Source organism: Etheostoma spectabile, chromosome 8, assembly GCF_008692095.1.
Source record: "Etheostoma spectabile isolate EspeVRDwgs_2016 chromosome 8, UIUC_Espe_1.0, whole genome shotgun sequence".
NCBI classification, from domain to species: Eukaryota; Metazoa; Chordata; class Actinopteri; order Perciformes; family Percidae; genus Etheostoma; species Etheostoma spectabile.
In genome coordinates, this window is record NC_045740.1 from 35,524,685 (window position 1) to 35,548,652 (window position 23,968).

The window sequence follows — 23,968 nt, forward strand, 5'->3', positions numbered from 1 at the left end:
CAATAGTTGGCCTGGCCTTACATGCATCCCGTGCATCCGGCCAACCACAACTAACTCTAGTGTGCTCTTTGGCAGTTTCCAATGTCAGGCCTGGGAGAGTTGTGCCACCCACATCTACACTCCGCTCCACAGTTCAGGAGGCCTCTCTTATGGGGATGGATGCGTGGGTTTATGGTTTATTTGGCTCCACCAGTTTAGGTTAAGGTGGCATTTCTATGCTCTTCCTATTGTTTACTTATTTAGGATAATGTTATAGTGATTTTATGCCTAGGGCTTCCGGATTTAGATGCAGATGTAAATTTAACTTCGACAACATGTATAAAATGAGCCTACCCAAATTATACATACCTTAGATGGGAGAAAAATACTTTTCAGCCTTCCATGTTGTTTTGTTAAGGCTTTTGCATGACTAAGCTTTTGTCCGGACAATAAATGAGAATGTGATTTCCTTCTGTCATGTAGTAAGAGTTGTTTTTTAGACTATGACACACCACTGCAGCATCAGCTTTAATCTCAACGAGATACAACCTTCAAACAATTGGGAAAACAAGACTATGTCTTGGCGCGCTGTGGACCAGTTTGGCTTGTTTTGTTGATTTATGTTGTGCCAGATGCTTCCCCATCAGGCCCAGAGCTGACGTGACGAGCCCTGAGGACTAGAGAGTCCCTGATCTCATAACCAAGCTCTAGAGGGTCATACTATGTATAAACACCTGCAGGGAACAGGCTCCGTCCCAGAGCAGCTGCTGGTGAACACACACTCACCTGTAAGTAGAAAGGCAGTGAGAATAAAGTGTTTTATTGGGAACGACAATTTAAAAACACCACACTAATAATGCATGTATCAATAAAGGCAACAAGCAGTGGTGGAATGCAACTGAGTACATTTCCTCAAGTACTGTACTTAAGTACAAATTTGAAGTACTTGTACTTCACTTGAGTCTTGCCTTTTCATGCCACTTTCTACTTCTACTCCACTACATTTCAGAAAGACACATTGTACTTTTTTTACAACTACATTAATCTGACATCTTACTTTACATATTAAGTTTTGTTGCACACAAATAACATGTAGTTTATAAAATGCAATGCTCTTTTGTAAATTAAACTACTCAACAATATTATATACAATGCATCTGAAATGATTGGTTGATTAAACACATTGATTTAAAATTTGGATTTTTCTGCATTGAGTACTTTTACTTTTAATTCTTTAAGTACATTTTCCTGATGATACTTACATACTTTAACTTACCATTTGAATGCAAGACTTTAACTTATAACAGAGTATGTTTACAGTGTGGTATTAGTACTTTTACTTACGTAAAGGATCTGAATACTTCTTCCACCGCTGGTAACAAGAGATGATATATATGATATGTGAACATTTGCAAGTGTTTCCAAGCAAAGTATGTGCACGATTGGGTATATACCTATTATATTTTTTGAAAGCATGCACTTCCAGTTGAGTATTTTATCCTTATTTTGCAGGGTGACAAACTTCTTAGTAGGTCAATAAGGTTTCATGAGACATGCTAAGGTGATTTAATAGGGAGATTTATAACTGTAAAACACAGAACACAAGCTTCTTTACTATGATAGCCAGCAAGCTTTTCTGCTTTCCCACAAGGAACACATGTGTATCTCATCACTGTAATGCAGAACGTTGCACTCACGCCAAAGAAAAAGAGATTTCTGACTCTCCTGGTTGTAAAGTTCAAACTCTTTGATGCCAACCTAAGACAGACCAGAGAGCTACAGTAGCAACTCTGCTGCACCAAGATAACCCCAGTGCCTGAAAGTGTTCCATTCTGGGAACAACCGTACTCTACCGTAAATCTGCCCGGTAACAGACATCATGGGTGGGTATGTGCATGCATGTCAACAATGAAAGGTCGTGCCATTTTCAGAACATGCATGTGTTAATTTGAGACATGTCGGTTACTAAACATAGCCACTGAAGTGGAGCTTGCTCCAGTAGTTAGCAAGCCGCTGGAGGATGGAGGGATGGAGGGATGGATGTACGGATGGGTGTGTCAGAGGCAGTGAGAACAGGTCGGGTTAAGTGTGGCATGCAGCAGAGGAAATACTGGGGAGTTGTGGCCAGCCTGCTTGCCACTCTGTGAGTGCCGATTTCCACTTTGGCTCACTTACAGAGCAGGAGGCAGACCGAGGCTGCGTCCACACCAAGACATTTTTGTTTAAAAACGGATATCTTTTGCTACTGTGCCACACTACTCCGGCGTTTCAGAGCCCTTAACACTAAGACATTTTGAAACGCTGCTGACCACATTGCGTAGATGGGGAGAAACAACAACTCGTGTCAGTCAGTCTTATCGCTTAGGTAGGCACACATACCTTTCAGTAACAGTTCCATCTTGGTGTCGTTTCAAGCACATGAATCCCTGGTTTTACTTTTCACCATTGTTGTTATTTCTACAAAGCATTTTCTACTTATACATACATGATTTTTAACTGCAGAGTAATCCGCTTCCTGTTTAAAGCGGCTAGTTCATGCCCAATGTATGTGAAGAGTCACTTGATTCGCCTCGTCAGGCGTGTTAACATGGACGGAGATCGTTATTTCTTTCCGATACGGAGCCTAAACGCTCGGAAGGAGGTTGTTTTTGTTTCAAAACGCTGTTTCCAAATGAAAAGAGGGAGAGAAAAGAGAGGGGGAAGGGGGGAAAAGGTAAAGGGAAGGGGGAAGGGGTGGCTGAGAGGAAAAGAGTGAGGGTGCTAAGAGCAGCTTGTGATCCTCTGCAAGGCTTCAAGGTGTAATAAATCATTTACAGGGTGCATAAGGTTTAATTGATATAAAAAGATTTCAAAAAATGGCTTTCAAGCGCATAACACACACCCGAGACAGGCGAGCACACTGAACAAAGCAGTACATCTTTTAGACATTGTATGTTTGATAAAATGTTTTTTTTTTATTGATATTAAAAATGAAAGTACATGAATTGTGCATTTCGGACGTTCTAGCGTGCAGAGGTTAAATCAATAAAATACACACAGGCTGAGTGAGCTACTGACACAGAAAAAAGTTGCCACTGCTCGGCAAGGTATCTCTTCATATTCAGCGAAAAGAAGTGGTTGTCTTTCACGCCATTCATAAGAACACTAGAGTAGCCTGTTTGAACAATACAATAGTGAATGAATGCAGTCCTAGCAGGAAAATATTGAATAAAATAGAAAATATAATAATAATTTTATCAATAATAATAATAATAATAATATAATAATGATTGCACTGCCTGCTTTTGTTGCACAACTGGAGTAGAATATAATTAGAGACAGGACGCAGCCTTGATAATTGAGATCTCTCTGACTCTTCACTACAGTCGGGCGAGTATCCATTAGGTCTCCATTTCATGGATGGCGCATGACACAACGGAGGAGGAAACTACAATGTGGCACGGAATGACCTTGTTTTCTGACATGGAGCTTCAGTGGTTAGTCACAGAGAGCTGTATCATTGTGGCCAGGTGCGGGCAACAAAACCTCCGCGAGCCCTTTCCACAACAGGATCATCGCTGACACTCTGCCCTTCTCCCTTTCGGAGAGCATAGATTGTTTTTCTTTTTTCCTGAGTGCTTCAGAAATGGTTTTAGCGTGATAGCCCTTCATCAAATGCATAATTCATAGACGGCTGGAAGATTGCGGAGGGGTGAATGGCAATTGTTCCCCCCCCCCCACCCCCACCACCACCACCCCCATCCCCTTGGCATGCAATACAGATACATACTGTTGATGCATAAGATCAGGGGCATTGTCTTTAACAAACAAAGAGGAAAGGGCAGACAGATAGATAGACAGTGAGATGCTGAGTGATGGTAAGCTCTCCTTAATAGACAATGACCTTTTGAAGGTTACTAGCATCCTAGCAACATATTTACCTCCAATTAAGGCATATACACAATGACTTGTGTAAGTCACATTTAAGGTAAACCCTAAAAATCTACAACTGACCGGACAGTTATGGCCTCATGGACCCACACCAATGTGTGGCACTGGCACATAGGCAAGATGCTCCTTAGAAGATCATAGGACACCATGCACAATTCCAAAGACATGGTTTAATGAAGGATGATCATTCTCCTGCCATCAATACTAAAGTGGCTTGAAAACATAGTGGGTTTGAGTACAATCACTATTGAACAGTTATTTTTCCAAGAATAAAAGTCACTCATCGATGCTTTTCTTTTTCACAGATAACCCCTAGCAGGCTTCTGGAAATCCATGCAGACCAACGTATTCAGAGTATGTGCCTATTTCTGTGACATAACATGCCTAAGCAATCCAGGCTATGCTGCTGTTAAAATATTAATTTAAAGTAACTATGGCAAACGAAAAAAGGAAGAAAAAAAAAAAAAAGACATTATTTTTGGTACAAAGCATCTACAAAAAGCCTTACAACTCCAATTGGAAAACAGAGATCATACAAAATAAATCCGTCAGTTGAGCATCAGTGCTACGTATATTATTTGGACCAATTTTTCAAATATATTTTATAACAAAATAAATAATGCCTTTATACAGTGCCCTTATTTGTATTTCAACAAACAAACAAAAAAGCTTGGCGGCTCATTACGCAAGATACAGCTCAGACTAAAGGAAAATAACACAACGTCCCTGGAAACTAATTATATATCTATATATATATAGATGTATATATATATATATTCAAGTATTTGTTTTCAGGCAAAAGCATGTGAATACTACTGATATACAATAACAATGAAATGTTAGTTGACATTATTGCTGTTTTTTTTCCCTTTGAATTGAAATGTTGTGCCATTAGAACTGTAAAATAACATCACAACAAAAAATGAAAAGCCTAACTTGGAAAAACAGGAATGTCACGGTACCAGAAACTGACGGGGTTTTCCTTTTTTTTTTTTTCTCGTTGAAACATTGATATGAAAAGAAAAACAGAAAAAAAAAAAAAAAGACAAAATAAAATATAATCATCGTTATCCCACTTGCTCTTTGTCCACGCCATGTTACTTCCTGTCCGAGCAGTCTGCAAAGCCATAGCAAACAGGAAGTACTGTCCCAGAACTGTAGTACTGTCTCAATCCAGGCGGTCCACGGTGTCCCATATTTGTCCTCACGCTGCTCCCTGTGTCTGGCAGGGACAGACAGAACAGGGACTGGGTCTCAGGTCCCCCTTGCCGCTAATGCTGGCAAGCTATTGACGAGCATCTGCTAGCGCTCGCTTTGAGCCTAGATGCCGACACAGCCCATTTTTTTTTTTCTCAGTGACACGTCCCCCTTTACATTGCCACTGCCAGGAGCTCCCCCATATCCTTTTATCTTCCTTTTTTCAAAAGTCATACTTTCCTTAAAACGGAAAGCTTTAATATTCATTCAAAGAAAAAAAAAAAACGTGCTTTTCAACCTCTTCTTTGAGTCCATTCCCAAAGCTAGCACCATGACATTTTTTTTAAGCTACACGTTCATTGTTCATAAAAAAATAGTGCCATTTTTTTCTTTACTTTGACGTAATCCGTGGCAATGTGCAATTTTTGCAGACTCTTTTCTGCTTTTTGTTTGTGATCAAAAGGTGCTGGAACAGGAATCTAATTTTACAAAATAATTCCTTACAGTGTGGAAGTCCCTTTATAGGTAAAGGTGCAAACTAATAAGAAAAAGAACTAACAGAGATTTTCTTTTATGCCTCAGGAAAAATGATGTGGAATGGATTATTTCATGCAAGCTGCTCTTCACTTTCAGTTGTCTTCCAAAAGGACAAAAAAAAACATTCCGCTGGGTGTCCTCTTGACACTTACAAACCACAGATCTCTTTCATCTTCTTTTCTCCCTTCCCTTTTCTCTTTTGCTGAAGGATCCACCTGAATTGCATTCAGCCGAATTGTTAACTCTTTGTTCATTGTTTGTGTTTGTGCCTTTGTGTCGGTGACTGAAAAAGAGAGGGAGCTAAAGAGTTCAGACAGGAAGAATGTGAAGGCATGTTTGTGTGCCGGAGGAGGGTGGGTGGGGCCGAAGGGGGGGGGGGGCATAAGAAAAGGGCCATGGGGTCAAGAATAGTGGCGGAGGGGGGGGGTTTCGGTGGGCTCGGACAGGGCAGGGGAGGTCAAAGAGGACTGCCACAGAAATGACGTCAGAGACAAAGCTATAATCCCCTAGTCTTTTTTTTTTTTCTCTCCCTCCAAACACTTGTCTGTGCAAAGGGCTGGCGGCGGGCTCATTTGTGGTTGACATAGTTGTCCGTGGCGAGCAAGACAGGAGGCAGTTTGCTAGGCAGGCTGATCAGGGGCCTGTGGAAGACTGCCTGCTCCTGGGATTTGATTTTCTCCGCCTGCCTCCGAAACTTTTTGGCCCTCAGGATGGCGGGGACACCCCTTCGGAGCCGCTGGGCCGCTTTCCTCTGCCACACATCGTATTTGGAATACCTCACGGTCACGTGCTGCTTCCTTGGAACTTCCTATCGTGGCGTGCAGGCCAAAATAGAGGAAAAAGGAGAAAAAGGAGGGAGTCAGTTCATAAGTTGTGATAAGATACTGTGCATGTGCTTATTACAATGGAGGAAAGCCTTGTTTATTTTGCAAAAAACAGTCAGTCATTGTTGGGCCAGTCAAATGGAAATCAATTGTCATTCTCATAGCGTCGAGCGTCATAACAGACTCGCCTCGCCTCCAACTTGCCCTTGTTTTGGTTTCCTTGACTGAGAGAAGCTGTCAACAAGCACTTAGTTCAGCCTCTTTAACATACTGTCAAAGGGAAGGGCGGTCACTCGCCTCGTATACATATGAGGAGCACGTCGTTGTTCACCCAACGACCCGCTGAACTGGCTAACCCCCACAGACGGAGAAAACGCCACACAAACACATCGTCGTTTCAAATCTTCCCTTCTTACAGCTTTTCCGCAGTGTTAGGTGTTAAGCTGAGCACCACAGATTGAGACAAAGTGGGAGCGTTAGCAGAGAAGCTGGAATTTATGCGTGAGTGGCCAGTGCTCCTTCTGAATGGCTTGTTTTGGTCCTGACACTTGAAGTGTGTTTATCCCCCTTCATTCACTCCAGGCCTGCTCAATAGCCTAAGAACAGCTGGCCCTCAGAGCAGGCTGTACCCATCAACTCTCCCTGCCCACACAAACTAGGGACATGTCCCAACTAATTCCCTTACAATTCTCTTCCCTTCTTTTTTCGGGCATTTCAGAAAGAGTGTCAATTACTTCCCTCTGTACATTCATTTCTTAGCATTTTTCGTTACATCACTACCAATCTCATGCCACTGCACTGATTTTTCCGCTGATTTTCTAACAAGTTAAAGCTGAAACATTATAAAGATCTTCCCAGCCTTGCCTAAAGGAGGGTTGAAGGGATTTGAAGAGGCCTGGAAAGCAGCCACAGCTCAGTCTTGTGATCGCAGTGAAAAGACCAGAAACCGCTTTGATGATTTCCTTGAATGTTTGGGACATATTTCAGAGAAGCTCTGCTGGCCAGGTCAGGTGTTTTTCGACTGCGCAGATCAAAACGCGTGCCAGTTTTCGGTGAGTTTGCTGTTCCGTGACTAATAATTACACACTCAGAACACACTGTTTTGTCACGGACCAGCAGTCTCTAACATCTCACAGACTCTGTGAGAATGACTCTGCCTTTTTTTTTTTTTATATATAATGAGCTGTGACCGTCTTGGTGTTTTCCACGATGGTCAGCAGCACTGCATGGAAGCAAACTGCTTACCAATGGCTATTTTAACCAGATAAACCTGTCTTTGCGTAAGTCTCCGTGTCAGGGACATGGGGGTGAGGCTCAGAGGTGAGTGGAGGCGCATTAGATGGGAGGACAGATAAGAACCAGGATTAAAATTGTTTTCCATACTGGCGTGTTCTTGTTGTTGTTGTAGATGTACCTGTTTTAGTGCGGGCATCACGGGTATGACCTGCAGAGAGGTGGCCGACACGTCCCTTTCGGACTTGGCGGGTTTGGCACAGTACTGCTCCAGCAGGTTGAGGTCACAGCTACGGAAACAACACTCCTCTACGATCCCACGGTTCTGGTTGCGCCGGTTGTTGCCCCTGCTGGTTGGCCTACCTGGGGAGAAACACAACAACGGGTGAAGAAAGGCCACGAGGAGGGCGAGGTTAAGGCCTGAGAGCACAACACTGGCGTCAGTAACGAATCTAGGTTGTTTTCACGGGATTACTTCGTCAATCATAGCGGTCCGTGGAGCAAAGAGGATAAAAGGAAATCTATGACCAACTGCAACAAATCTTTTTGTTTGTAGAGGATAATCTGATTAGGGCTATCGTCCGTTAATGAGTGAATACACAAGTAAACACAATGTGCTGTAGACACCAAAGGAGTGCGATGGAGACAGACAGCTAAGCTCTCAGACAGACCTTCGGGTGAGCAAATACATAAAAATGGAAACTCTCCTGCGACCTTGTCCTTTGTCAAGCCAGTATGGATAAAGGGGATGAGGAGGGAGAGGGGCAGAGAGGTAGAGAAAACAGGAGAAAATGGATCAGTGCGGTGAGAGAAAAGGGGGGGAGGGTGTGACAAAACAGAGGGGAAGAATGCAAAACAAAAGAGGAAGAGAGTGGCGACATGGGACAGAAAGGTATCAAAGAACAAGGTGAGGTGGTGGAGGGTTGGAAGTCCCGCGCCCCAAATCTCATGAGAGGAAAGGCGAGATTTGATTGCAGGAGGAGGAACATGAGAGAGAAAGAGAGGGTGATCCAGCGGGGAGGAGAAGGAGAAGTGAAGGCGGAGGGAAGGGAGCACATCTATGTTGGCCCAAATTGGATAATAATCATTATGACTGGAGAGAAGCTTGTGTGGCAGGCAGCACACAAAGAAACTGCTTGCCTGTCAAAGGTGAAAAGCAGAGGATGGGCCAATATTTCAATGAAAATAAGATATCTGATGCAGATGAGGTGAACTCCTGTATGTCCCAAACACTGCAGACTGTGCAAACATAAGCTTATCCATTTGAGGATTAACAACCACCACAATGCATTCACATAATGCTTTAAAGCTATCCCCATCGCCACTACAATGGAAGCAATAATCAGAACCGATGTTAATGAGCCGTCCTCTTAACCTGACATCAAAACCAGCGTGGCCTGGGAACACTGGTACTGAGGTGACTGGTATGCCTCTTGGGGTGCTATTACTTAACTGGTAAACAAGCGGCCCATTGTGTCGCGCTGTGTCGTGGGTTGCCTTCACAGCTCACTGGCCTTTCATATGCAATGAGAGGTACTATGTGGGCTTTAAGGGAGAATGCGCACCCTCAGCAGAGCAGAGCCTGGACGAGGTCTTGAGACACACAGCTGGCTCTAATCCCCCTTTCTCTTTCGCTCTTTCTGTGTGTGTGTGTGTGTGTGTGTGTGTGTGTGTGTGTGTGTGTGTGTGTGTGTGCGTGAGGAAGAAAAATACCAAACACGCATACCACACAAGCCACAGACAGAGCGATAGCCTCAGCCATCCAAACAGATGTGTGCCATTGGACAACCAAGACAGAGGGACATTAAAAAAATATATAATAATAATAACATAAAAAATAAAGCGTCTGTGCAGCCCATTGTGCAAACGTGTGCCGGGATTGAAACCTACTGAAATAGAAGCCTCTGTCTTCACAGACGAACTGCAGCGCATCCACCAGCTCTCCCCCACACAGCGTCTCCGCCGAGGCTATTTCCACAGCGTAGAGCGCTAGGGACAGTGCAAATAGCAGCGCGCGACTGGACGAAGACATCCTCTTGACCTGCAGACAAAAACACACACACATGCACACATTTAAGAATAAAGCACCGGATCAACAAATGCGACCACACATTGCAAAAGTGATGACAGAACCAATGTTCGATGACAGCCAGATGTTCAGAGTGATTTAAGAGGACGCGTGCAAGTAGCCTACAAAATGGGACTTCCAGTGTTAAATGCGTTTTCTATGCAGGCTTTTGAACAATACGAATATTGCGTGCGAAGGAACAACTGTTATCAGCCGCCGTCACACCTGAGAGAAGTGCTTATTCTGGGGAAAAAAAGAAGAAAAAAAAAGTAGTCTTCTTACACAACTCCCCAGAAGTTGCAAGACCGGCTGCTCGATAGTTAACGATCTGAAAAGCCAGACTCAGCATATATTTTCCCCTTGCTCACCCTGTGGTGAGCTCACTGACCCTCGGACCTACCGCCCCCTATCTGCCGACAAACAGCCCAGCTGTTTGCTCCGTGTCCAGTGAACGGCGCGTCATCCAGACGAGAGAAAGAATTAAATACATCTCAACTAGTTTTCTTTTTTCTTCGCCTATCCTATCAGGTCAGCTGTTGCACAAATGCTTCAAAGCTTCAGGGCGCACTCCATGTCATGTGGGAACTTTCTCTGCATGCACATTAAGAGATGCCCGGGTTGCTCATATTGCACACGCAAACATGATGGGATCATTGCAACGGCGCACACCGAGGCAGGTTTCTCACTTCTAAAACCAAGAAAATGGATACAACCCAAGCAGAGGTCTCGATCAATAGACGCAGCACAGCCGGAGAGTGTAAAAACTATTTGTTCCTTCAGGTTACCTTCATTCTGCTGCTCTCCGTTCTCCTGCAGGTGTGGCAAAGTGAGTGGTGTCCGTGTCTTTGCTGGATCTCCATGTCAATTGGCAGTAGTCAAAACGTTGAGGAGGGGGGGGGGGTGTTATTTGGTTGTAGAGGTTGCAGGTGAGTTAATTTCCCAGTGAGGTGCGGCTATATGAGATGATGTGTGAAGGCTGTCCCAAAGACCAGGCGACAGGCAAAAGTTCTCAGGGAGAAGTATTATATAGCCACACACGCCCCTTACACCCACACCCCACCCCCTCGCTCCTCCTCTTTACGGCTGGTAAAAAAAAAAAAAAAAAGAAAGAAAAAGGAAAAATTGGTCCAGAGACGGTTTATGGAAAAGTGCTTAAAGGGAGAAAAAAGATAAAGTCACCAAATATGGAACAATTCCATAGGCATTTTCCACATTTACGCACTGTAACCTACAATCACAATGTTTACACACGGGACAGACTGAACAAGAATAGACTTAATTCCTCAGACTCCAAGAGAAATGTCAATGTCTCCGCCCTGCTGTAATTGAGATTAGCATTGAGAGTGGAAGCGGAGGGGCCAAGGACGAGGTCTGCGGCTTGCCTCTGACTCAGGTGTTGTAGTCACCGGGGTCAAATGTGTCTCAGGGTGATTAGGAAGGTCATCTGAAGGCACGAGGATGATGCAGCAGCAGGACTGACTGATGTGTCAAATGTTGAATCACGTGATGAAACGATGAAGAATGCCGTGACAAACACACACACACACACACACACACACATATATATATATATATATATATATATATAGTACACATATATTTATATATATATGTGTGTGTGTTTATGTATGTGTACTATATATATTTATATTTATATATATTTATATATATATATGTATATATACATATATATATATATGTGTGTGTATGTGTGAGTATGTATATATATATATAGTACACATACATAACACACACACACACACACATATATTTATATGTATATACATGTGTGTGTGTGTGTGTCTGTTTATGTATGTGTACTATATATATATATATACATGATTATGTATATGTTTGAGTATGTTATATGTATATATGTATGTGTGTATATAAATATTTGTGTGTATACATAGTATATGTGTGTGTATATATACTTGTGTGTATATAAGTATTTGTGTGTGTGTATATATATATATATATATATATATATATATATATATATATACATACACTGTGTGATTGATGCTTTTAAAGCAATTAATGCATCAATCACACAGTATGGATGACTGTTAAAAGTCTAGCAGGAAAAAAAAATGTATACATTTAATATGCCCAAATTATATCTACATTATTAATATTATTTTTTTTTACAGCTAATTAATGTATCAATCACACAGTGTGAATGATGTATGTATTATTAATGTTGTTATTTTTTCAAGCTAAATAATGTGGCTGGCTGACTGTCTAGCAGGAAAAACCTCTTCCAGATGTTGCCCGGGCAGATTAACAACAGACAGAAGTGAGTGCATACATTGAGCTGCAGTAAGCTTTTCTTTTCTTTACACAACTGCACGAGGGTTGTTCTGTAAGTGTGGCTCCTGCAGAAAGGTAAGGACCAGGACATGTCTTTAGACTCAGACTGACACCTAGTGGTCCCGGGACGGAACCTCTGTTTGTTTGTCTCAGCTTTCAGCAGGTTGGAAGGCATCAGCGGACGGAGGACAGCTGTCCAAATATCTCACCTACCTGGACCTGGACCACCAGGAGCTCCGTCCGGACAAACTCCCCAAGGTGTGTCCTTCAAACATAGGTTCAACATGGGGTCATTGTCCCGGCATAATCATTGACTGTAGCCTTCTTTTCTATATTGTCCCCAAAAGCATAAAGTGGACTCATCCACGTCCAAGTCTATTTTGGCATCCACATGGTTTTTAGCTTGTTTTGTTGTTGTAATAAAACATGTAATAACGTTGCAAAATAGCCCATTGTGATTGTAGGCAGGAGAGGAGCATTTTGAATATGTATTACTTTACTTGGGTCCATAAGAATCTGCTGGGACCTTAGTATCAGAGAGGTAGGCCCACCATGCTGGGCTGCTCCCTCTTGTGGCAGACACATGTCAACTATAATGAGGCAAAAATAATAAATAAGATAAGAAATTATGAAGACTGGGTGCTGGGTCCCTAATGAAGATAATAGTTGGCAATTAGGACACTACTCCACTTAATACTTGTTATTGCCACAATAAACATAATGTGTCATAACAGGTGTTAATTGGAGGGCTGTCCTAATTGCCCGCGTGAAATATTATGAAGGATTTCTATGTGGGATTTCTTTGTGTTTGGTCAGATATGACATGAACAGATAATAATCAAATATATGTGCATGCACAGGTCCAAATCCTTAGTGAAATATTGAAAGATGACAGCCACATTTGAATTTGCAATTCTTTATTATTTGATGGATTCGTTTAACAATCCACAGCACATTACATGGAAAGTATGTGTTATTATTTTTTTCCTAATTATTATTATCATGTGCATACACTGCAAGACAAAAAAGACCATGAAAACTGTAAATCAGCAACTTTAGAGGTAATAATAAAATACTGAATTCACATATCTGGAAAGGAAAGCCTTTAACACACCAAAGATACATCATTACTCTAATTAAAATAACTGGTTTAAATATATATACCCTTTAATATGTATTTTATAATTAGTTTTTTTGGATTTTAAAATAATTATACTATACCCATTTAGTTTGATTTTATACATTCATTACCACAGTTCCCTTGGATTTTGGTTCAGCATTTGACAACAACACACTTTGCTTTAAAAGCATGAACGGTCTGTAAAACCTTATTATTTCACAAATGGATCCATATCCAGCGAGATATTAAACCTCTAAACTTTGCCCGCACGCGCTGTGTTTTTAGGTTTTCAATGGTTGCAACCTTGTCGGAAGAGCATCATACTGGAGGTACGGCACAGAAAGATGATCACACTGGTCTCGACGACACGCCGGACGCCTCCGAGAGCGGCGGAGAGGGAAGCAGACGACGGCAGGGGGAACGGGGGGGGGGGGGCATCATCAGGACAGAACGCTGAGGGCATCTGTCAGCATCTTGAGCTCGTCCTTCACGCCCTCCAGGCCCCCTTGGATCTTCAGCGGGTTGTCCAGAACCTCGACGCTGCTGGTGTACGGGTCGAACCTCACGGAGAAGGGACGCTTGATGCCGGCCACGTACCTCCTGGTCAGAGGTATAAGGCAAGGCAAGGCAGCTTTATTTGTAGAGCACATTTCAGCAACAGGGCAACTCAAAGTGCTTTACACAAAATCAGTTAAACAGATAAAACACAAGTGTAAACTTGAGACTACCTTCACACTAATTAGTCAGTGTTAGTGCTGCCTTTTGTGATCACCCTCAGTGTCACTACCCTTCCTTTTGTCTCCTTGGACTCTTCTTCACACTAATTAAGCCAATCTAGTGCTGCCTTTCGTGATCACCCTCAGTGTCACTACCCTACCTTTTGTCTCCTTGGACTCTTCTTCACACTAATTAAGCCAATCTAGTGCTGCCTTTCGTGTCTATTTTTGACACTACACATTCAGACTTTTTCTTTAAAGTGCTACCCTTCGAGTCTGTCTTTCTCTGTATAAAACCCTAAACCCTAACCCACTTGAGACTACCCTTCAAACTAATTAGTCAATGTTAGTGCTACCTTTTGTGATCACCCTCAGTATCACTACCCTTCACGACTCTATTTTTAGAGACGTTACCTTTCGTCTCCGTGGACTCTTCTTAATAAAACAGAAAGTAAGACCTAAGAAGTCAAAGGTGTCTTTGAGCTAATCAGGAATGTGTGCATTACAGCTGCCCTGTCTGAGAATTCCAACCCAAATATGTTCCTTCCTCAGTGGGAACTTCCCCCCAAGTTGCAGTAGTAGTCCTGTTGTTTATGCATATATACACTCCATAAAGATTGGAATAAGAAGTCAAAGGTGTCTTTGAGCTAATCATGAATGTGTGCATTACAGCTGCCCTGTGTGACAATTCCAACCCAAATATACTCCTTCCACTGAGGGAACTTCCCCCCATTTTTAACAGTAGTCCTGTTGTTTATGAATATAATGTATACACTCAATAAGATAAGATAAGATAATACTTTATTCATCCCGCAATGGGGAAATTCCCTTGTCACCGCAGCATTTTTCTAGTAAAAAACAACAACAAACAGACAATGTGCAAAAGTACTGAATGGATGTAAAGTGGCATTACATAAAAGATATTGTTAAGTAAAGTTAGGTGGCAATAGTACAAAAATATTACAGTGTAGGTAAATAAGTAACGTGACATTAAAATAGAGTAATATGTAATTAAACATTATAGCAAAAGTAAGTCCCCCATAGTATAGATGATATTGAGTCTAACCATAGTACAAATAAGCAATGGGAAAAATAAAGATTGGACTATTCTGAAAATCCTTTTCATTCCTCGCTTTTACAAACCCACAGCATTTTGCTTTCTACTGGAGACTAAATGCTTTCAAAACACTCAATAAAGGTAATTGTTTTGCAGGGCAACATTTGAACCGTCTGCCAAATACAACCCCAGCGTTTTGCCTTGGTAAGAAAGACTACATTAGGAACAGCTGTTTTCGGGCTGCTATGGCTGACCTACAAAAGTTTGTGGCCTCCGGGGTTGGCGAGTTGTTCTCTGACCTTAGAACATGTCCTCACATAACCCCATTTCTCCCTCTCTCTCTCACTTTTGTGTTTCCCTCTTCTCTCCGGCCCTGTGTATTTGCATGCCCAAACAAGAAAGCATGTATCGTTCGATACCTGAATTTCTCCTTGGCGTCTGCAAAACTCTCCGAAACGAAGTAGACCGGCTGGTACGTCTGGTCTTGATAGCTCTGCAGTGCCGCAGCCTCTGGTTCAAACTCCCTGGTCTCTGGTTCATCAGACAGCGAGTGCTGGATTAAAAGTAGAAGACGGAGAATTAGCTGACGGCTCAGTTGGCTCTGATTGGAGCCTCTTTTTTTTTTTTTTCTTCAGTCAGGGTTAAGATTTCAACTTAGACGCACCACAAGCTCTCCGTAAGAGGAGAGCAGTCCAGCTCCGTAAGCCTTCACCTCACCATTCTGCTTACACAAGCCATACTCCACAGTGAACCAGTACAGCTGATGGGAGAAAAAAAACAAAAAAAACATGAAAAGAATGACTGAGAGCTGCCAATGAATTTATATTTTGTCACATTTTAGATAAGGGACTGTTAAAAAATGACCAGGGTGGGTCATGTTTTTTCACAGGCTTAAGGGAGGCTGGTCTGATTGTTTTGGGAGAGTAGGACTGGGGGGGAGTGGGGGGGGGGATTTTTTTTCTTGACCCAGATTTAAATAGCATTAGATTTCTTGTGAGATTTACCGAAAAACTGAATGGTCCAATTCAAATATTACATCCAGGAAATGCCTTTTGTGTGTGCCATGGATCATAAAGTGTTGTATGAAGAGGACAAAGCATGTGTCTATATCCGTGATTTTATTTTTTACAGTTCGTTTAATCATCTAGTAGTAGATATTTTTGCTCTTATGGGTGCACCGCTTTTTCACAAGTCGACAAAAATAAAGCAGCAGGAATGCTTGGTAACAGAACGCCCCACTTATTACGTTTTTCATAATCATATTTCCACTTCTGAACTGCGATTATGTAAGGGATCATGTAGACCGAGAGAGAAGCTGGCTATACATTATCCTGCTTATCTTAGCTACTTCGTGAAAGATCTATAATTTAACACGAGATATTGATTTTTAAATGAGTTTATTGATTTTATAATGATCCTCCAGAGTCTATGATCAGAATTGCTTCCATAGCGATGATCTGTTATTCATAGCAGTGGTCTGCTAATTAGTAATAACAGTCTGTAAAATGCTATTATTGACCAATCAGAATCGAGTGTTGAACAAAGCTGTGTAATAAATTATTATAATACACTTGATATCAGGACTGAGTTGGAATATATTTTTCTAATTTCTTTCTATGTCAAGGGGAGGGTTTACCTCAAAGCAAAGGGTCTCGGTTTGAAAAAAAAAACATACGTTGAATTATTAATTCAGCCCCTTTCTCCACCTCAGTCATTTTAGTACAGTCCCTAACTACTGTTGGCGGTGGAGGACTAGAGTCTTACTGTGGACAGTTTCTCAATATCTTCATCTGAAGCTCCAAGTGATGCCAGACCAAGACTCTGGAACAAATAATCAATAGTTACCAAAACATAATAACACAGCATGGAAAATAAGTCTGCAGGGCCGTCCTCCCACTCACCTGTGAAAACTGGGCAAAGGTGCGGTCGGCCAGCATGGGGACGTGGCCCAGCAGTTCATGGACACAGTCGCTGAAGAGAAAGAGAGAGAAAAAAAAAAACTCAGATAAATTTAACTAAATACAGACTTTAAGATCCCAAACTGGCAATTCAATCTGATTGCATTGCAAAACAATGGTTACAGAGGGAAAAACAAATCCATGCAAACATGAGAAGTGAAGACAGAAGTTCAGTTTCGGCCCCGTTTTTCCTTTTTTCCCCCAAAAAAGGGGGAGTTTTTTTACGGAAAAAAGTATTAGGGGACCAAAAGGTCTATATAAAAGGGACCCCCTTCAGATACAGTATTGGGGGACCAAAGGCCCTTAAAAAGGGGGTTTTCAGACGATTGGGAAACCACAAAGGTCTTTTAAAAAAGAGATTTCCGGGGCCCAAGGGTTCTATATAAAAGAGTTTCAGATACAGTTTTTGGGGGACCACAAAGCCCAAAAAAAAGGGCTTCAGATACGATTGGGGGACCACTAAGGTCTATTTTAAAAGAGGTTCAATACAGTATTAGGGGACCACAGGTCTAAAAAAAAGGGAACTTCAGATATGTATTAGGGGACCATTTAAGGGTCTATATAAAAAGATTTTCAGATGCAGTTTTAGGGGACCACAAAGGGTCTATAAAAAGAAAACCCGAACGGGTATTAGGGGCCCCCAAAGGGCCCTATATAAAAGGGGCTTCAGATACAGTTTTTGGGACCATAAGGTTTTAAAGAACTTCAGATCCTTATTAGGGGACCACTAAGGTCTATATAAAGAAAACTTCAAAACATTTAGGGGCCCACAAAGGGGTCTATAAAAAAAGGGATTTAGATAAGTATTGGGGCCACTAAGGTCTAATAAAAGGGATTTTGGGATACATTTATTGGGGGAAACAAAGGGCTATTTAAAAGCAGCAGTCAGGGGATTTTTTAAACAAAAACTGGGGGGCCCGTCCCTGGGGACATTGGTTGGTTTTGGGGGCCGAAATGTTTTGTGGGATGTGATGCAATGAGCAAAGCAAGAGGATAAAAGCGTCCCAAACGGCTCCGGGATGTAGGGGGGGAGGATTTCTGGTCCTGGGTGCACTGGAACCCCCCAAATGCCAAAGGGCCGGGAAAATTTCTCTAGTGAGGGCAACCTGCCACTGGACGCGAAGGAACCCGGGAGCTCTGTGTGTGTGGGGTTGTGTGTTTGTTTGTGTGGCGGTGTGTTTTTTTCAGGAGTTGGTAAAAAAGGAGGGGAGAGAAAAAAATTTAAAAACCCTTTTACGGATGGAAAGTGTAACATTACTTTTTTCATTGTTTCTTTTCCGTCTTCCCCTTTTAAGGAAGCTGACACGTCTTCCAACTGGGGAATGTTGTCTGGACTGTACCCACAATGCCTTTCCAGCAGACAGAGGGCCTCGAGGATTCATGCATGCGGGGTGATGTCCCGTCCCTCAGGTTTGGGGGTAAAATTCCCCCCTAATTAGGGATAAAATTTCCCTATAATTAATTTTTTTTTACATAAAAAAAAAAAATTAAAAACCCGGGTTTCGGGTTTTGGGTTAAAAACCACACACATCCACTGAAAATTTTTAAAAAATACTTTTCCAAGGTCCCCTTCTCCTGTTCAATCTGTTTTTTAAAATTTGTATCTTGTTTCCCCTTTTTTTTAAATTTGTTTACATTGTGTCTAAATGCCTTTTTAAGTTTTTTAAAATTGTTTGAACCCTTTTCCCAAATTTCCTTTTCCCCGGGTATTCATGAGCCCGAAAATCCTCAAAACTGACTCTTCTTTTTGGCTAAAACGGGGCCAAACCCGAAATGAAAAAAACACCCATTATTTGAAAATTTATCCTTTTCAATTTTTTCCCAAACTTTCCTGAACAGTTGTGTTCAGGACAAGAAGATGCCCACAACTCAAATGCTTTGACAGTGCCCCCCTTTCTGGAAAAAAGTCATCAAAAACCCCCAATGGAAGAAAATCGGGTGTACATTTCACATCGTGTTTTTAACTGTTTTTTAAAAATGCTTTTCCCTTTGCAATTCCCCTCGGTGTTTCCACTCTGGAAAAATGGGCCCGGGCCCAAAGGGGAAAAACCCAAGTATTAGTTTTTTTGTCTGTTTTTTTCTCTTATGTCTGTGAAACATTCAGGCAAAAGATGTTCTTACTGCCCTTTATCTAAAGGCCGATGTCCCAATCTTTTCCTCCTCTGTCTGAAAAAGGGGTTTCTGTTTTTGGGGGGGCCCTTTTTTAAATAAAATATACCCAAACACTGACCCATTTTTTTCCCCTAAAAAACCTATTGGCCCAAACAAAAAAGCAGCCTAACAATGACAATACTCCTCATACTGGGAAAAGTGGTTACTTACAGGATGGTCTTGATCCAAGTCTGGATCAAATTTTGTGACCAGATGATGACATTTGTCAAAACGCAAATTTTCGGGGGAAACCCCAAATTAAAACTGGTACAAAAAAAGGAAAAAAATTTAAGTTAACTTTTGTTATTTTTTGTTTAAATTTTTCTACTTTTTGTTGGGGTAAAAAGCCAAAAGGGTTTTTTACATTTGATCTTTGGGGGGTTTTTAAACGTCCTCTGCTTTTCCTCTTGTTGGACTATGAGATATGACGTCTGATAGGTGCACCTCACAGCGGACGAAGTACTCCAGGCCTTCCAGGCTGTCCTTTAGCTTCCGGCCCGGTCGCGTCTCCAAATGTCGAATCTTAGCTTCGAATGTCTAAAACACAGTCACACTGAAATGTGACTCCTGCAGGAGTACTGGATTACAATCACAGCATGACCAAGGTGGGACGCAATCATGCGACACTCTATTGGAGACAAGCACGTCCATATAACATGCAGAACATTCTTTTAAAGTCTGATGTCAAATGTGCATGGAGGTGCCTCTAACATAGTAGAAAGACAAGGAAAAAATATGCCCAATAAATATAAATATTTTTGTACATGTACCACCTAAAACAGTATGCTTTATGCAACATGTTCAATTTGGCTATGCTGGGTGTTAAATGTTGATACCAGCATTAAATCTTTGAGCTTTATAAGTCATTATCTCTAATAGGTGATCAGGATTTCACTGTCCAGAAAATGAGATGCACTTGTCTACAATATATTTGTTAACACGTGACACGGCATATGGGATATTATGTGTGTCCAAGCATGTGAATGTTCCCAACCGTTTTTGTGGTTTTTGGGCATTTTTAAGCCTTTATTGACAGGACAACTGAAGACATAAAAGGGGAGAGAGGGGGGGATGACATGCAGCAAAGAGCCGCAGGTCGGAGTCGATCCCTGACCCACTAGGCCGAGGAGTACGCCTCTGCATGTGGGCGCCCGCTCTACCAAATGAGCTATCCGGGTGCCACCTAGTGGTAATAAGGGTTATAAAGGAAAATCCACTTTGACTAATCACCTCATTGCCCCAGACGATCTGGACAAAAGTCCACTTAACTTACTGTTAACATCCATGGCTTGATGGCTACAGAGAAACCCTGATCCTTATAAAATATGAATTTATAACTGTACTCTTTCCAAAAAGACAGAAATAACCAACCCGTTGAAACCCATAGCAACACAAAAATAAGTATTCTATCTCATCTTTTTTTCTTTATTTATTTTACAAACGATCTATTACGCCTTAGTAAATGACTTGTAAAGCATTCCATAATTCATGAGATACAACTTATAAAGTCTTTATAGAGCGTACCTTGTTAGAAAGTGGTGCCCCGTACCCGCTGTGGCCAAATACGCAAACACATAATGTACTATTGCTATACCTCAAAAACCTTGAGTGTCCGCGACAGTGCAGGTGTCTTGGAGCTCCTTAAAGTGAAGAAGATGTTGAGCAGGGCTTTTCCGTTGTCCTCCTCGAACACGATGAGCTCACTGGCCTCTGCCGCCTCTGCCGCTGCTGCGGCGGCTTCCCGGTCCTTGCGCGCGTCCTCGATCAAGCTTTGCCGCCTACCGAGAAACCTTGACTGTTTCAAAACAAAAGAAAGAGCATTACGTACTGCATATGTTTTTTTTTTTTTACTGTTTTAGATTAAACTGTCAGAGCACACAGACACACCAACAGAGCGAGGGAACTGCTTGGATTTTCTTACTATTTGGATTTCTCTTTGGATACTTCGTGGGAGCGCATTATCTCCAAATGCGCATTGGAGCAGCAATGCAGTAAACCTACGACACAGCTGAGACTGAGTAGCTGCCACTGCGAACATTTCAGCTGATATTAGTTGTGAATTGTTACAATATTAGCTGCATATTTGTCTTCTATAGAGGGGATCAGGCATCGCCGCTGCGTAATGGTCCCCTCGCCAAGCCCTCGGCGCGCAATACTACATTGGTGATACAATACTCTGGACGGTATTTAGACATATCACTAGAAACACAATTACAGATTTTTGATTGCATTTGAATATATATATAAAAAAACTAAATAGGAAAACGTGGCCATTTCTGATATTTCTCACCGTGATGGAGTCGGACCTCTCCAGCTCTGACGCTGCTCTGCGGATGCTCTTCGTGGAGGACGTGGAGCTGCTTGAAAGGGGCATCTTCAGGCGCAGAAGTCTTCTTTTTTGCGTGTCCAAGTGCGACTTTGAGTGGCAGTGTAGTTGCGGCGCTGTCCAGACCTCTCAAGCTGTGCTGTGCGCCCAGAGCTTTTCCTATTTGTTCAGACAGGTTTTCCTCTTTTATGGGGTAATTTGTTTGCAGTTTCTGACGTCAAACACGCTAATCCTGCTGCAATCAATCGTTGCTCAGAATCCACCCGACGCATCCCAACCTGGAGCCATCCATATACAATTGGTATGATCTTTTGTAACATATACACGAGCATTTTCTTCATATTTGTCACTTTTTCAGTGGTCTTTAAAACATTTCAAATTAAAGGACACCTACAGAACTTAGCTCAGTGCCTTTTATTATAGTGAGTTGCATTGCTTCACAGTAGCATCAATATATTCAATTTACATGGTCATTTACATTATAGTTGAGTTGTACAGTAACAGTGTGACCACTGAACGTTACACTGCTGAAAGAGTAAGACAAAAAGCAGGTTTTTTAAAGTAGTAATGGCTAATTAATCAACAAATTATCTTCACTTGTGTTCAATTAACCCTTGACAATAAAAATAGACAAAAAATTGACAATGGAACTTTGGGTTGCTTGGATTGATATCTTTATTTTGAGCATGTCAATAAAATAAAACATCTGAAAAATAGTAATAGGAAACAATTACACAAAAAAAATGAAACTCCCTCATTTTTGGTACATAAAAATCTCTGTTTACACATGCAAAAAGAAGTAAAACTTATATACTCCTACCCCTTTATACCACTTTAGAAATAGTGAATCAAATCTTACACTGAATAGTTGAATATATGTGAAGATAGAAATGCATATAAAGATATAAAACTGCATGCAATGTGAATCAAAGCTGGTCTGAGAAAAAGTAAAATATGAGATGCAATAACAAGTTTTTTGTTTAAAGTATCACCGCATTGACACCCACGTTTTGAGCAAGTGGAAAGAAAGTTAAAATTAAAATTATTTATAAAATCCACACAAGCTGGTCCTTTGGCCTTCCCATCCCCCATCCTCAATTCTTCATTTTCTCTTCTTCGCTCCTCCTTTATTGACATCTGAATTAATTCTTAACAGAAATGTCCGCACACTCTTAAAGCTGAAAGGAATGTAAAGAGAAAATGTATTATACAGTAATTTCATATATATTCACTTTAAAACAAGCTAAGATAGGATGGACTTTATTAATACCACACTGGGGAAATTCCTGTGCTACAGCAGCTCAAAAGAAAAAAAAACACACATACATACATACTTTCATAAAACAAAAATAAGGAAAAAATACAGAGAAAGTATTGTACGAAACAGAAAAAAACGATAGAGTTATAACAATAAAAATAACAGCAAAAACCCATAATAATGACACTTATATAAACAAATAGTATATATACACAGATGCACTGATGAGTAAGGTGCGGATAAATAGAAGTGGCACTGTTGGAGGTGAGACAGATTTATAAATAAATAAATATGCATAGTGCAGAATATTGTCCAGTGATGGCTCATGTTGCAGAAACAGCTAGCAGTGCTACGTTACGATGACGCACTGAAGAGTCCAACTGCTGCTGGACTGAAGGACCCGTGGTAGCGCGTCCCGGTGTCACTCGCATCCTGCTGAACATTGGGAATGAACAACTGGGGACATGAGGATGGAACAGCTCGAGCACTGCTTTGACGCAAAATGAGGACACGTAGCGTCCCCACTATGTCCCACTATGCTGGAGTAAAGACTGCAAAGAGATTCTGCTGGTTTTATGCTATCTTACTAACCTTTAACACATTAACTTTTGAGGTAATGCCTCGAGAAGATCCTTTCACACCCTTGACATGCAGTCAGCCTGATGGCTCCTTAGTTGTGAAGAGCACATTCTTTTAACCCTTCTATTGTCTTCAGGTCAAAGTGACCCGTGACTTATTTGGGGTTTTAAAAAGCAATTCTGAAATCAAATTTGACTTCATAATCTATTAACAAATATTGTCTTTATCTCAATTTCAAACAGCTGAGATGACATATATGTTCAGGGAATGCGTCCAGTCTCTACTAGAACACAATAAAAAATGGAAGTGGGGTTTGTTTTTTGTCATGAGGTTATAATTCATGTTAAAAATCCACTGTGGAAAAAACACAGGTGGTCATATCTAGAATAATGTTCTGAACTGAGTCAGGAATACATGTTTTTACAGAAATTAAGGAAAGGTCATTGATTTTCAGGTAGAAAAAAAATGTACTTAAAAATTTGAAATGGGTCAATTTGACCCGAATACCATACAAAGGTTAAAGATGATTAATCCTGGACAAGATGGGAAGAGAGAGGGAGAAAAAACAGATTATGGAGGTTTTTAATCCTCTCAGCAGAGTACATCAGACATCATTAGCTATGTAAGCAGTGTTGAGTCAAAGAGAGGCCAGGCTGTGGTGGTGAACCACAGAGCGATGACTGCGAGCGACAGAAAAACTGCTCGAAGACAGTCATGAAGGC

At 41.4% G+C, this 23,968-nt stretch overlaps 2 protein-coding genes across 2 annotated transcripts; both read right to left on the reverse strand.

Annotated features, from left to right (window-relative positions):
* Nucleotides 1–2,909: 2,909 nt before the first annotated feature.
* On the reverse strand, nt 2,910–10,792 carry igf2b (insulin-like growth factor 2b). The gene is made up of 4 exons (XM_032523609.1): nt 10,554–10,792; nt 9,591–9,741; nt 7,882–8,063; nt 2,910–6,451 (listed from the first exon to the last, which is right to left on the reverse strand). The coding sequence occupies exons 1-4, from the start codon at nt 10,626–10,628 to the stop codon at nt 6,212–6,214; spliced, it is 648 nt and encodes a 215-aa protein (XP_032379500.1). The 5' UTR covers nt 10,629–10,792; the 3' UTR covers nt 2,910–6,211.
* A 2,287-nt stretch (nt 10,793–13,079) lies between these two features.
* Nucleotides 13,080–21,581, reverse strand: th (tyrosine hydroxylase). Its single transcript, XM_032523386.1, has 12 exons — nt 21,374–21,581; nt 20,678–20,878; nt 19,471–19,620; nt 19,226–19,314; nt 18,760–18,763; nt 18,191–18,301; nt 17,943–18,067; nt 16,876–16,945; nt 16,739–16,795; nt 15,639–15,734; nt 15,394–15,527; nt 13,080–13,801 (listed from the first exon to the last, which is right to left on the reverse strand). Exons 1-12 carry the CDS (start codon nt 21,455–21,457, stop codon nt 13,642–13,644), a joined length of 1,281 nt encoding a protein of 426 aa, XP_032379277.1. The 5' UTR covers nt 21,458–21,581; the 3' UTR covers nt 13,080–13,641.
* Nucleotides 21,582–23,968: the final 2,387 nt, after the last annotated feature.

Coding starts and splice junctions, on each gene's coding strand:
- th (XM_032523386.1), bottom strand. CDS start 21,457: ATGCCCCTTTCAAGCAGCTCCACGTCCTCCACGAAGAGCATCCGCAGA. Junction 20,879..21,373: donor AGAGGTCCGACTCCATCACG/GTGAGAAATATC, acceptor GTTTTGAAACAG/TCAAGGTTTCTCGGTAGGCG. Junction 16,946..17,942: donor CCCCCCTACATCCCGGAGCC/GTTTGGGACGCT, acceptor CTTTCTCTTCAG/CGACTGTGTCCATGAACTGC.
- igf2b (XM_032523609.1), bottom strand. CDS start 10,628: ATGGAGATCCAGCAAAGACACGGACACCACTCACTTTGCCACACCTGC. Junction 8,064..9,590: donor AGACAGAGGCTTCTATTTCA/GTAGGTTTCAAT, acceptor GTTTCTCCCCAG/GTAGGCCAACCAGCAGGGGC. Junction 6,452..7,881: donor TGATGCCCGCACTAAAACAG/GTACATCTACAA, acceptor ACGCCACGATAG/GAAGTTCCAAGGAAGCAGCA.